Here is a 15,647-nt window from a genome sequence, read left to right as displayed (position 1 = left end):
GCCATGTACTGGCTGATCAGGTACGCCAGGTCAAGAAATGTTAACTTTTGACCACAGGCATTGGGAAAACCACACAACCTGTAGTTTTTAAATAGAGAGGAATATAATAAGATAGGAGAGTGCAGAGGAGCTCAGTTTCTTCCTCTCTGAGCCGCACTGACCGCTGCTCCCTCACTGTTCCCTCGCACTGGCATGCAAACTGCTGCCAGGTTACAAACCGTAACCAGCTCTCCTAGCTCCCATGTGCTGTTGCCTCAGCCTAAAGTACTCTCCCCATGTTTTTTTTTACAGCGTTCAAAGTTTCTAATGCCAACCACAGTACCTGGCCCAGTGTAGCTGAATAGATGAATGAGTAGGTGAACGAATTAAAGTTCACCTGAGTTTTCTGCCACCCGTGGGAACCGTTCCTGACCTTGTCCCTTGAGTTTGCCACAGGTTCCCCTTCTCATCCTCTAGCTCCTGTTCTTGCCAACTTTTCACATTGTTTATTATCAGTCTCCCATCCCCTATAGATTGTGAACACCTTAGGAAAAGGATTATCTTTTATCTCTATCTCCCAGGTTCAGGCACAGCCCCTTACTGCATATTAGTCTCAATAAATGTTTGAGGGTAATTAGATGAGGGGCAGCATTTGAGGAATCAAAGCAATAACAACTTTGACAAAGGCATAACAATAATAGAAAGGACAGATTGGTTCTCCTTGGTGCTAGGAGATATCAGTTCTCTGGGACTGGGAGAAGAAGGCAATCTTTCCCCACTTGGCAAAGGAGAGAATGGTATACCTCCCCTCAGAACTACTCTGTACCACCCTCCAAGCTACTTGGATCCCTCCTCATAGATGATTTACCCATTGGGCAGCAGGAGGCAAAGACCTTTTAAGTCCCCAATGATGCAGTGTCCTTTGTAGGGACCCTCCATTTCCAGGCCTTCAGAAAAGAATAATCTTCATATGTCACCATTTACTCTGAAATCTTGCATCTTGGTTTCTGTTGTAGAACAAAGACCCCAAGATGGCTCGAGTTGCACTGGAATCTCTGTACAGATTACTTTGGGTTTACATGATTCGAATTAAATGTGAAAGCAACACAGCTACTCAGAGGTAAGGAAGTGGCGTGGGTTAGTGGTGACCACATCGCTGAGTTCATGGTAGCCACATCCCTTAACCAGTGAGAGGGTGTTTTGTTTTACTACTACCTACTCTAACCCAATTAGAAGCTGTTCAAAGGTGACAGTTCCTACAAGATCTAAGTCCTTAGTTACTGGCTCAGCAGCTGTGACAAAAACTTCAGCCTCAACCCAGACAGCCAAGTTCCATGTCCAGGACTGCATTCATCACCTTACCAAAGGCAACTGCTACAATTTTCCAACTGCCCTTAGTTTTTCTAGAAACATTATTCATAGAGTAATTATGCTAATGGAAAGGGATTAAGTGGTTTGTTTTCTTTTTCTGAATTCTGCCTGATATACTGAGGTAAGATGAAACATCTGCCATTTTTCCTTGAAGAACTGGAGCTCAGCCAACTTGCTTGTTTTCTCTTTTTCCCTTATCTTTCAGCCGTCTTATAACCATCATCACAACACTTTTCCCCAAAGGGTCCCGTGGTGTGGTGCCAAGGGATATGCCTCTGAACATCTTCGTGAAAATCATTCAGTTCATTGCCCAGGTAATGGACAAGCTTCTGCTCCGAGAGTCTTCTAATTGCCTTTAAGTAGCCAGCCTCCTTGGGATCTACTAACAGATGAGATGTCTAAAATATCTTAGATGTATAGACTTTTCAGAATAGTTTTGCATTTTCACAAATAGCTGATGATTTTTCTTCAAAACAAATTGTGACATGGGTACGTAGAATGTTTTCAGCATGTGACAAATGAAGGAACTAAGAGACAGTTTAAATGACTCATCTAAGGTCATATAGCCTGTTAGTAAAAGGGTCTCTTAACTCATAGTCCCTGGCTTTTTTTTCCCTGATTCTCTGCTCTGGATTCTGCAAATCAGGAGGAAACAAAGAACCTGATGTTTGGAGGAAACCAAAAGAAGATAATTTAGTGAAATTTGAGGAGTAAATAATAATGTACTCATTCTTTGCTAATAATAGTTGTAAGCACTTTACATGTATTAATTTACTTTAAAACTGGGTCCAATAATATTAAACATAGTTTTTAGTATTTAATTTACTATTTAGACTTATGATTCTTACTTTTTAATCCACTTTGTGAGTAAATGGTTTTACCCCAACTTCGTGGTTTACAAAGGAACATGAAAAGACAGTTATTCCAGCTCAATCTGTGCCTTGAGCCAGCTCTATACCCTTGAACAAATCAGAAAATATATTTTGCTCAGCTTCTTTATCTGTTAAATGTGGGTGGAAATGCTTGCCCTGTATACCTAGAATGTTGAATGGATAAAGGGAAATAATAGGTATGAAAATACTGTTGAAACACAATTGACATTGATATGAAGACATAAGTTCAATTGTTACTATTTAATATATCTTTCTTTGTGGTTGGCACAATGCAATGCCTCTGTAATATTTGTATTTAGGGAAAGAACATTACTTCTTTGGCAGGCAGATGAATTAATGTAACCTTTCTACGTTTGGTTATCATATAGCTGAATATGTGCTTCAATTATTCTGGAATAGGTTTCATAAAATGAACCTGTCATATCTTTATAGCCACTGTCTCAAATTATTAGAATCTGGTTTCAACCTTCTCATTTAAGTAACCTTGACATGTCTTATTTGGTGATTATTCATTTCACTTGTAGAACTATCTGTTGTAATATGAGCCAAAGGATTTGAAATGTTAAAGAATAAAAGAAGATGATAATTTTGCAGTAGCTTTAAGAGAGTACCTTTTTTTTTTTTTACACAAATAGTTCCACATCTTTAAAAAAAAAGTACATTTAAACGGAGTTTTAAGAAAGTATCAGCACTTGCAGAAAAAATAGGAAGAGTTGGGGCCTGATACAAGCCCAGACACTTCAGGTGTTTTGATTTTTTCTTTCTTGTTTTTTGGTCATTAGTCATTCTGTACTTTGGGGGCTAATTGCATATATTACATAATGAGAGCATCTCTGTACACCATATGAAAACAGAAGCAGCTCCACCAAAGGTTTGATGGGTATGCTTTTCCTTGGGAAGTCCCTGTGATCCATGACACTGAGTAGAACTTCCCTTAGCAGCCACCTGCTTGGTGTATATAATGAAAGTAGATAATTCATGTTTAATTTGTATCTTAAGGCTTTTTGATTTGTTTTGTTTTCTCTTTTTCACTACAGGAACGTTTAGATTTTGCAATGAAAGAGATCATTTTTGATTTTCTTTGTGTGGGAAAGCCAGCAAAAGCTTTCAGTCTCAACCCTGAGGTATGAGTGATCCTTTTCTGTACTTGTAACAATATGGGCATTGACAGAGCCATACCTTTGTGATTTTGGAGAATGGATTAAGGACATCTTCTCTAAAAGTCTTCTATTTGTTTCTGTCCATGCTATTTGGCTAAATAGTACAAATGATGGCATTTGAGAAGTAAAATTTTAAATTGATAGACTTTGGAATGATGAAAGGTTGGTGTGCCAGAAGATTCTGATCTTGTATAATAAACTATGCCCCCAAAGATAATCTCTCACTGCAAGGCCAGTTGTTTTATTTAAAAAAAGTCAGTGTGTTTGTTTATAACTATTTTGATGCAGATTAACTAGTTGAGTATTGAGAAGTAATGAAACAGAAAAGAATAAATACATGTAATAAAGTACTAAAATCTAGTGAGGTTAAATAAATGATATATGAATATATGTTTTTGTGGCAGCATCACAACTCAGAGCAAGGCAGTCAAGGAAATGAGGATATAGTGGGCATGATACACAATGTGGAACGATAGACCTATGCAGATGAAGAGCACATTCAGTTTTAATATTTTAAAAACACATCAGCCAATGGAAATATGCCTGACAAGCTGCCTCTGGTATAGCCCTTTCCCTACGAGACTGTAGAAAGTGCACTGGACTGGCAGTCAGCGGAGCTAGATTTGCCACTTGCTACAGGAGCTACCACTTTTACCAGCTACATGATATTTACCTCTCTGAACTTCAGCTCATCCACAAGTACAATGGACAAAATATTTTTCTAGGTCACCTTGCAGAAGACTTGTGATATTGTTATACTACAAACTCTTAGGAAAGAAGGAAGTGAGGGAGGGAGAAGGGAAGGAAGGAGGGAAGAGGTTGCACACTGTACAATTTCTTTTAAAAGATTATTCCTGTCATAACTGTGATATTGTCTGTATCCTTCATTCTGTCACTGAGGAAGGAGATGCAGAGTCTCCAAATAAGCAACTTGTTAGTAGCAAAGAGAGCCCAGGTCTCCTGGTGTCCTTATGCTTTCTCCCCACTTCCTGGATTCTCTTCTTGGTGATAAGGTTGCCACATACACATATAGGGATGGCTGTAGAAGCCCCCAAATGAGTTTCTTTCTTGTATCTGTTGACATCACAGGCTTCTGAAATGGCCGCAGCCAGGGTTCATGGACCAACAGGAAGGGGAAAAAGCCAGTACAAATCCAGGGCATTTTGGCTGCATTGAGGCCCAGGCCCCAACTAGTAAAGAGTTTTCTCTTGCTGGGAAGGTTCTCAAAATATTTTTCACTTCTCAGGAGTTGTGGCTCTAGCATCTTTAACAATCAATTCTCAGAATTACTGGGTTACTTGTCTAAAATGAACATGAAAGCTGTTTCCATCATTATCACCATCTAGAAAATTTACCCTTGGTTCTTCTCTCAAATTCCTCATTCAATCAATGATTAATTAGTTGACATCTCTGTGCAGAGCAGTTGGGATTACAGTTTTAAAAAACTACTAAAATAAGAAATATTTGAGTATCTTCTATTTCTCCTGATTTTATAGGGCTATGGAAGAGTTTAGTTGTCAGTAGTTGTAATTAGAATCTCAAAGGCATATCTGTGACCCCATCCAACAACACATACAAGGATGAGGATAGTCTATGAAGAAGATGCCATATACTTGATAGAATATGTTGTAGGGCACAGTATCTCAGGAACAAATCCAGATCATCTCTTAAAAGTATTTTGGAAGTAGCTCGTGGAACAGGCCCAAAGATCTAAAGGGTTATCCTACTGCAGAATCTGTATTGCTCTACACTCAGCAGTTGGGTGATTTCCAGGTAGTATCTCATCTTAGTTCAGACCTAGATGGCCTCCTACATTCACCTTCATCATCATAAGAACTTACTCATCTGTGAGAAGAGTTTCTTGGTCATCCATTTCTCTCATTTTTATCTTATCTAAAGTAATGTGTAACTGGAGGTCCTAGCCAATGCCAGTGCAAGAAGAACTAAAAGCATATGGATTAGAAAGGAAGAAATAAAACTATCTATTCACCGACAACATGATTGCCTATATAGAAAATACCAAAGGGCCTACATAAAACCTACTAGAACTAATAAATGATTTTAGAAAGTTTATAGGATATAAGATAAATCTATAAAATCAATGTATTTCTATATTCTAGGAATGAACAATTGGAAATTGAATAATTTACAGTATCAATGAAAACAAAATACTTAGCATTAAAGCTAACAAAATATGTGCAAGATTTGTATACTGAAAACTAAAAAAATGTTGAGAGAAATCAAGGAAAACCCAAATGAAGGTAGAGAAATACTGTTTGTGAATTCAAAGATTTAAGATTATTTATTTCCAAATTAAATAGATTAAACTATAATTCCAATAATAATCCCAATTAAAGTTCCTATACCTTTTTCTGTAGAAATCAATAAGCTGATTCTAAAATGTACATGAAAAGTATAAGGAACTGGAATAACCAACATAATTTTGAAAAACAATAAAATTGGAGGACTAGCATGTCCTGATTTCAAAACTTACTATAAAGCTGCAGTAATAGTATTGGAGGAAGGATGAATATAAAGACCAATGAAACAGAATAAAGAATCCAGAAACATGCCCACACTCATGTGGTCAGTTGATTTTCAACAAGGGATCCAAGCTATTTCAATGGATAAAGGATAGTCTCTCCAATAAATGGTGCTGAACAATTTGATATCCACTTGAAAATAATGAACTTTGACCCCATAATTTTCACTGTAAGCAAAAATTTACTTAAAATGAATCATAAACCTAAATGTAAAATTCAATATTATAAATCTTCCAGAAGAAAACATAAGATAAAATCTTTGTGAACTTCGGGTGGGCAAAATTTTTTCAGGACACAAAAAAAACATAAATTACAAAAGAAATGTTGATAAATTGATCACCAAAATAAAAAATGTCTGCACTTTAAAAGCTACTGTTAACAAATTGTAGAGTCACAGACTGGGAGAAAATGTTTGCAAAACATATCTGATAAAGCACTTCTATCCAAAATTTATAAAGAATTCTTACAACTCAACAAACAAAATAACCCAGTTTTTTTAAATAGGCAAAATGAACAGCCTCTTCATCAAAGAAGAGAGAGAAATGACAAGTCCATGAAAAGATGTTCAACATCATTAGTCATTAGGAAAAAGCAAGTTAAAACCACAATGAAAGGCACTGAGAAGGATACAGAGCTACTGCAACTCATACTATTTTCATGAGAATGCAAAAAGGTACAACCACTTTACAAAATAGCTTGGCAGTTTCTTATAAGGTTAAACATACGCCTACCATATGATCTAGCATTTCTACCTTAGGGTATTCATCTAAGAGAAATTAAATCCACAAAGGTTTATATGAATATTTGTTTCAGCTGTATTCATAATCACTGAAAATAGGAAAGCAGCTTACGTTCAACCACTGCTGAGCGGCCAAATTGAGAGGCATCAGTACAACAGAATACTCTTCAATAAAAAGGAACAAACCACTGATATTGAAACATCTCAAAAGCATTATGCAAAGTGAAAGAAACAAGACACAAAAGGCTGTGTACGGTTTGATTCTGTTTATATCACATTCTGGAAAAGGCAAAACTATAGGTGGAAATTAGGCAATGGTTGTAGGTGCTGAGGTTGAGGGAGAGGACTGACTAGAAGGAGGCACAAGGGATCTTTTGGGGATGATGGAAGTATTTCATATCTTGATTGTGATGGCAGTTACCTGATTAAATAAATATGTTTCTCAAAACTCAAAAAATACACGAGCCTAGAAAACATTTCATGAAAAGACTACTAAAATACACGAGGGAACTAATAGACTTTTAAAATACAGTTAAACTTTTTAAAGTTAATACTCTTGCATTCTAGAAAATGGGGAGAGAATATTACTGAAGGCCATAAAATCACAAAGTACACATTGAATTGGATATAAATGAGCCAGAGAAATGTTTGCCAAATCTTGGGTGGAATATCATTACACCTTGAAGCTTGGATAAATAGTTTAAAATGAAGAGAAGTCAGTATTACTTTATGTTATGAAATGTAAGCCCGTACCACAGAACAGGTGATTTGGGCAAACCTGACTTGAATGTATAGCTTCCCACCTACTAGTTAGATAGCCTCAGTTTCCTCACCCCCCAAAAATGGGAATAATCATACTTTCCATGCATGGCTGTTTTAAAGATGAGAATTCATGAAAGTTCTGGATATATTTTAGGGACTTGATAAATTTTATACAGATTATCATTGTTAGTACTAGTAATTTTCTGCTGTAGATAGTAGTCAACTTTGGGAAGTTAGTATTTCATGTGGTTTGCACATATGAGTATAAATGTTTTATGCATGGTTGTTTAAGGAAGTACAGATGTCCTAGTACCTTCTGACCTTTTAAGATGATCATACTGGGAGTGTCTTACTGAGTGATCTTCCAAAGCCATTATTATGCCTTACCTGAACCCAAGGAAGATAACAATCTGACCCAGAATAGCCTTTTTTTTCTCTTTTTCCTTTCTATTGAATATATTAGGGTGACACTGGTTAACAAAATTATACAGGTTTCAGGTGCAAAATTCTACAGTGTGTGTTCACCACCCCAAGTCAAGTATCCTTCCATCACCATTTATCCCCCTATGCCTCCCTCCACCTCCCTCCACCCTCTCCTCAACAAGCACCATGCTGTTGTCCCTGTCCATGAGTTCTCTTTTTTTTCCTTTTTTGCTCAATCCCTCCACTCCTCCCTGCCCCGCCCAGCCACCCCACATGAGCTGTCAGCCTGCTCTCTGAGTCTGTCTCTGTTTTGCTTCTTAGTTCATTTTGTTTACTGGATTCCACATATGAGTGAAATCACATGGTACTTGTCTTTCTCTGACTGGTTTATTTCACTTAGGATAATGCTCTCCAGATCCATCCATGCCGTCTTAAAGGGTAAAATGTCCTTCTTTTTTACAGCTGAGTAGTATTCCATGGTGTAAATGTACCACAGCTTTTTTTATCCACTCATCTACTGATGGACATTTAGGCTGTTTCCAAATCTTAGCTACTGTAAAAATGCTGCAATGAACGTAGGGGCACATATATTCTTTCCAGTAATTTATTCCTTCAGATAAATTCCCAGAAGTAGAATCGCTGGCATTTCTTTTTATAAGCTCATGTGTTTTTATCAGTAACAGGTTCTGTGGCACTGAGTTTTTAAAATTCATTTCCAACTTGCCAGCCTTTTGAATCAAAAGTCAGCTACCTGTACTTCCGAGCGGATGATTTTTGTTTTATGATTCCCATGTGGAACTCCTATTTTTCGGTCTTTGTGAATTAGTACATGTGGCATCTCTCCTTCCAGGAGACATAAAGCCTTTCATTTACCTTAGTTGCAGCTGCTCTGGAGGATGACTGCTTATCCCTGTGAAGTGCACCCAGGATCTCTCAAACAGAATAAGCATAACCATCACAAATGTACCCTCCAAGACTGTTGAAAATTTTCCTGGTTGTTTTCTTACAATGTTGTAACAAATAGTACCAGAAAATATATTATTTTCATAGTTTGGCCTAAACTCCTGTATTTTTTAAATTACTTTCCCACACTAGTCTAGATGGCAAGCCACACTTAACTTCTCTACAAGACTGATGGTTTAATTGCACCACAATAATTGGGGCTTTCTTTGTATCACGAACACACTGTCTCTTACAGAGAATGAACATCGGTTTACGGGCATTCTTGGTCATAGCTGACAGCTTACAGCAGAAAGACGGTGAACCGCCCATGCCCGTTACAGGCGCTGTCCTCCCGTCAGGAAACACATTGAGAGTGAAGAAAACATATTTGAGTAAAACGCTCACTGAAGAGGAAGCCAAAATGATAGGTGGGTTTCAAAGATGTGTGACGTTAGATATGGGACTTATTAAGCCTTTAAAATGATCTGAAATATTTACCCTTAGTGAGATACACTTTGGAAAAAACCTTGTTTTTAATCCTCACCCAAGGATATGTTTATTGATTTGTGAGAGAGAGGAAGGAAGAGAGGGGGGATAAAGAGAAACATCCATGTGAGAAACATCCATCAGTTGCCTCCCATACACGCCCTGACTAGGGATCAAACCTGCAACCTAGTTATGTGCCCTCACCAGACATTGAACCTGCAACCTTTTGATGCATGAGACAATACTCCAACCAGCTGAGCCACCTGGCCAAAGCAAAAAAATCTTTATAACAGTAGCTGTCCTTTATTTTTCTGCCCTTTAAACTTTTTGGAACTTTCTTGTAAACATTTTGCCATTTAAACATTAGACTCTTACTTGTGGTCTTTTCAAACTTCTGATATTGATTATCTATAATTTATAGTAAATTTCTAAGACATCTGTGTGCTTTGGTAGATAATCCTGTTTATAAAGCAACCACATATACATTTATTTACTCATCCATTTATTAGTTCATTTTTATAGTTTTGTTTCTTCTTTTGTTTTTCAGTAAAATTAGTTAAATCTGTGTTTTACCACACATGCCGGGTTATATTATGGGTTTAGCCTACATGAGATTTTCCTTTTAATTTAGTGATCTTAACCTTAAGAAGTGATTTTTCTGCATTTGTTTCTTTCTTCCTGAGTACCTGAATTTAGAAACCTACTACAAAGTTTTTTAAGATAGTTCCTGGAATTCAAAGACCTAAAGGAAATACATAAAGACACTTTTTACTTTAAATATTTATCTTTAGTTCTGCAGTGCTTAAAGGAGTTCAAAATGATTTAATGCATGAGAAATAACCATTAATAATTATTTCATTAAAGTATAAATTGTAAATGCAAAGCAATTTACTTTTCATTTGTATTATATACAGAAATATACAAAATGCATATTTGAAATACATATGCTATGCATATTTGTCTTTCCCTGTAGGACATTGACACTGTATCTAATGAAAACAGTAAAATAATATAGCTAAAGTACATTTTCCTTCATTTTAAAATTTATGATGTGAAGTCATTTTGTTTATTTTACTTAAAAAAATCCACACATATATTTCAAAGAATAATATGAAGTTATGAAAAATCCTCACTCCCGATGGGAGTTATCCTTCATTCACCAATGATGGTGAATTTTCTTGTACTAATTAGAAATATAAAAATTCTAAAGTAGAACTTTCTATTTCTTTCTTTATTTTAACTCTTCTGAAAAATATTTCCCATTGAAGTATTAAAGTTTCTATTTATTGAATTTAAATAGTTATTTGGTGAACACCCACTAAGTGCAGGGCACTGTGCTAATGATCCTGCAAGTAAGAGACTGAGTTAAACTTTGCTCAAAGAAGCCAATGACCTGTAAAAATTTTTCAGTAAAAAAAGGCTTAGAAGATGAATAAACTAAGATTTCATTATTTGATAGATTCAGTCAAAAATGTAACTATAATGCATTTTTTCAGGCATGTCATTATATTACTCTCAAGTACGAAAAGCTGTGGACAACATTTTAAGGCACCTTGATAAAGAAGTAGGAAGGTGTATGATGCTAACTAATGTCCAGATGTTAAACAAAGAACCTGAAGACATGATCACGTGAGTACCATGAAGACTGTCTCAATGAAGGGTTGATTAGCCAAAAGACATCAGCAGAGATTTTTCTCATTTATTCTGTGTAGCTGACCCTTGAACAACACAGGGATTAGGGCACCGACCCCTGCACAGTTACAAATCTGTGCATAACTTTTTTCTCCCCCAACTTAACTACTAATATAGCCTACTCTTAATCAGATATCTTACCAATGACATAAATAGTCTTTTAACTCATATTTTGTATGCTATATGTATTATACACTGTATTCTTACAATAAAGTGAGCTAGAGAAAAGAAAATGTTATTAAGAAAATCATAAGGAAGAGAAAATACATTGACAGTACTGTACGTATTTATTGAAAAAAATCTGTGTGTAAGGGGACCCATGCAGTTGAAACCCATGTTGTTCAAAGGTCAACTGTATTTTGTTCTCATCATCTTAGAATCAGATTCCTACAAAGTGTTAAAACAATAAAAACATAATTTTATAATATTTGACTAACTCTGAAAATAAGGTCAAACCTGGTATAGATCTATTTTGATTATATCTGAAGTCTCATTAGGCCAGTAAGTTAGAAAATGGGGCCTAAGACTCATTCACAGGTTCACATTTTTCAAAGTGGTGTTTTGTTCCCAAGCTTGATCACAGAACTACAGTGACATTACCAGTTTACAGACATTCTATGTTTATCAATCTAAAATTCACCTGTTTCTAGTGACAGCCCTGAACTGAGTTGAACCTGCTGAATAGTCTCTATGCAACCATATCATAGAAATATTGGATTTTTAAAAAACTCTCCTAACTTTGAATGTAGAAATCAAGTGTTCTTAACCAAAATCTAAAATCTAGATTTGTGATCAGAGTTCTACAGAAGAAATTCATACAACTTGTATTTGCTACATTTGATTAATTATGACAGGAACTAGGATTGGGTTTTAACTTTACATTTTAAGAAAGTTTCTATTTTGTTGTTGGACTATGGATTAAGTTATATTTGGTGCCTGTGATATAAATTTTCAAAAATATAATTAGGAAAATTTACTTTGTTATTCAGAAATATCCAGTTCCAAAAACACAATTAGTTAGAAGGTTGTTCCCTATATAGGGAAGTTCATATTGTGGGTGTATATTTTACAAGAGTGGCATATTGAAAACAACGTATGACAAAACAAAACAAGATAAAGTAAAAATTACAGAATTATTTTAGATACATCGTTAGCATCATATAAAGTTAAAATGAAAGCTGCCTCCTCAGAGCTTCATTTGAAATCTGTCACCATTCTTTGGCTTAGTGTGATTCTTCCCAGACCCTTCCCTGTGTCAACACAACTATATATATATATATTTTTTTTTAACAAAAATATGAGATTATACAATGCATGCTATCCTGAAGCTTGCCAATCATTTTATTTAAATGATATGAAGATCATATGAAGACTTTTCAACCAAAGTGACAGCAGAGTTGAAACTGAGCAAGGCTACGAACATCAAATATATTGTCTGTAGCTCTAGCTCTTACCTCACACTTGCCAGATTGTCCATAAACCTTTAACGTCATTATTACATACTCTTTGGCTATATTAAAGCAATTTTAAATTTATAATGTAGAAGATATAGGAAATGCTTTTCAAGCTTCTGGCATAGAGTTGTTTCCTCTTTTTAAAAAGTAAAAAATGAAATACCTTTAAAGGAAGACTTTATTATTAATCAAGAGGTCACAAGATAGAGTCAGGACCAAAACAATATATTCAAAACTATAAACTGGTATAGGTTTAAATGTACATGTAAAATTTTCATTTGTATTTTAACCAATACCTTAAACTTTTTCCAAGAGAGTCTTCACTTTTTCCTATTGAACCATCTTGAGACTCCCAAATAGGAATAGGAATATTTTTCATATTTTAAGGCAGGTTTCTGAATGGAAAATAACTCATTGCCACATTTAGGAGAAGAGTGGTGAGGTCCACACCACGCTAATGGGAATGGTTATTGGAGTTAATATTCAAGGTTGGTCCACCTCTTTCCCCAACCCTGCTTAAGGTTTGAACTTAAACACTAAGCATTCTGTGTCATGCCATTTCCATTTCCATCCCTTTTGTGTTCATAATAATATCTGTTAATGAAAATGATGTTTTGAGGGTTCAGATACTTCCTATAAAAACTCAGAGGGCAAGGACTACAGTACTAAAAGGAAATCCTACTATAATTAGAGTCTCTAATCTAGGCTTGCTCAATCAGCTTGGAAGCCTGCAAGAACTCTCCTTGGACTTCAGGCCAGGCAGGGTCATCCATTTTCTGACAGATATGGAAAATAACCCCAGCTGTTTAAAACATCTGGTGAGCAAACTAGGAGGACAGTTCAAATGACTCACTGAGTTGCACATGAACCATTGGGAGAAATCCCTCGGCTCTACTTCTGTTCAGGTTTGAGGACATCATTTGAAGGTCCTCTTTTTCAGCTGATTGAAAACCACTGCACAATGGCTTCCTCTCCACAGTCCTCATGCACCCCATGCAGGACCATAGAAAAGGAGAGAAAATAGTCTCACAGCTTTCCACAGAATCAGAGTATTTTAGAAATCAACATATATGTATTTAATTTTTTACATAAACAGTTTTGTATTCATTGTTAACAAACTTACAAAGCATGCTAGAAAGTAAGTCACAGAGTGAAATTGCTGTCTGATGATCATCTTTAGATTGTAGAGAATTCTCTTTGTTGCATTTCTGTTTGGACCACAGTTACTGTTCCAGGAATTACTGCTATGCTACTTTGCATTTTCATTATTGTGTTTGTGTCCTACAATTGTTTTAATTTGGTGACAACTTTATGCTTATTCTCAGAAGACTAAATTCTCAGAATTTAAATATGCTGTTATATTTTATCACTTAGGTTGTTTGAAAAACTTAATGGGGCCCGGCCGGGCGTGGCTTAGCGGTTAAGCATCGACCTAGGACCCAGGCAATCAGGGTTCGATTCCCGGTCAGGGCACATGCCCGGGTTGCGGGCTGCAGCCGATCAATGACTCTTTCATCATTGATGTTTCTATCTCTCTCTCTCCCTCTCCTTTCTTCTCTCTGAAATCAATAAAGATATATTTAAAAAAAAAAGAAAAACGTAATGGGTAGTTAAGCTTTTCCATAAGGTTATTGATAAAATATATGGTTAGGAAGGCAGTTACCTATTTAAACAACTAAATATTTAAGCAATTTATTACAGAATTTACATTTTTCTCTCAGACTTTAAAACAATATAGAAGGCATTAATTACTTTTCAACATTCATATTCTCAAGAAAGTAAAAAGAAGGGAGGAATCTCTGTAGAGGTCAGGCACCTCAGAATACTTTTTAAAATCAGAAATGGGTGCACAGCAATATGCACTGCAGTATTTTACTTGACATTATGTAAGAGTTATTTTTTGAAGCACTTCATTTTTTAAAAAATGAGGGTGGGAACTCTAGAGGAGAAGCATAACTCATCATGGAGAAAAGCTTCCAGATGCCATACTTGGTAGAGATAGTATTCCTTGTATAAAGTCCCGTTTTTAATTACTGAATGTAGGAATGCATTTAAACATTTCAATAAATTCAATGTTTTAAATGCAGTCTACATGGACCAAGTCCCATGGAACCAACTGAATGGCAAGCTGTATGGTAGAATGCTATTGATATCAGCATTTTCCTTTTCAGATATATACCTCTGTCTAACATTTAAATCTTTATCAGTTCTCTTAGACCTGCCAGCCTCTAAAGGTCGTAAGAGACTAATATGGAGCAAGCATCAGACAGTGATTCAGAAGGCATGCATGGGTTCTAGTCTTTGTTCACATAGTTGATCAATTTTTTTTAATTTATCATAACCATTGACTGTTTAAACTTTGTTTCCACATTCTAGGGGTGAGAGGAAGCCCAAAATAGACCTCTTCAGGACATGCGTTGCTGCTATTCCCCGGCTGCTTCCTGATGGGATGTCAAAACTTGAACTCATTGACTTGCTGTCTAGGTAGGTGGGAATGATAGTGGACATTCTTTGATTAAATTGATTTTAATCCTTTGTCATGATTCCCCCAAAAAGAAAATGATTATTAAAAATTGATAAAGATTTACCAAATGAGGCATTATTCTGAATACTGTGTGTAGGGAAGGAGGAATAAAGAAAATTTTTGTTGTGTTTTTCCCATGTTCAAGAGGCTTTAAATCCAATGTAGAAACCAATACATAAGGTAGCTAATAATCCAAGGCCTGGAACTGTGCAAATTAACAGCACAAAAAGTGTGTCACAAAGTTCAGTGAGTGGAGGGATTCCGATGGACTGGGGAGGCCGGTACATAACTCCCAGGAGAAGGTGGAGCTGGAGCTGCCCTTCAAAGGAAAGAGAATTCAGAAAGGCGAAGGCAGTGGCATGAGCAAGCGCGTAGCGGTGGGGCTGGGATGTGAGGAAATTAGTCTGCAGCCCACTGAAACCCGCCGGGGGCCACGAAGGTGGGTAATAGGGAGCCTCAGCTAATTTTAGTACTTTAGAAATCTGCCCCAAATTATATATTTATCACCCTCCCCATTCCCCACAAGAACACACAGTCCAACTAGAACTTAATTTGCTTTGAGTGAAATTGTATCATTTTTGCTAAGTAAGCTTAACTTTCTCATGTTGATCTCAGGTTCTCATTGACAATTATACCTGTTGATTTAAAAATCAGTTACTTATGATCCAAATGCCCTTTC

At 36.1% G+C, this 15,647-nt stretch overlaps 1 protein-coding gene across 5 annotated transcripts in view; it reads left to right on the top strand.

Annotated features, from left to right (window-relative positions):
- Positions 1–15,647, top strand: part of FRY (FRY microtubule binding protein) — a 508,702-nt gene that overhangs the window by 304,545 nt on the left and 188,510 nt on the right. For all 5 annotated transcript variants that reach the window (XM_081126905.1, XM_081126902.1, XM_081126901.1 and 2 more), the window contains 6 exons: positions 996–1,099; positions 1,556–1,664; positions 3,281–3,367; positions 9,069–9,240; positions 10,795–10,927; positions 14,821–14,928. In XM_081126905.1, the coding sequence (XP_080983031.1) occupies positions 996–1,099; positions 1,556–1,664; positions 3,281–3,367; positions 9,069–9,240; positions 10,795–10,927; positions 14,821–14,928 (713 nt within the window). The remainder of the gene's footprint in view (positions 1–995; positions 1,100–1,555; positions 1,665–3,280; positions 3,368–9,068; positions 9,241–10,794; positions 10,928–14,820; positions 14,929–15,647) is intronic.

Source organism: Miniopterus schreibersii, assembly GCF_964146895.1.
Source record: "Miniopterus schreibersii genome assembly, chromosome: 2".
Taxonomy (NCBI): Eukaryota; Metazoa; Chordata; class Mammalia; order Chiroptera; family Miniopteridae; genus Miniopterus; species Miniopterus schreibersii.
This window is presented reverse-complemented; position numbering and strand designations above follow the sequence as displayed.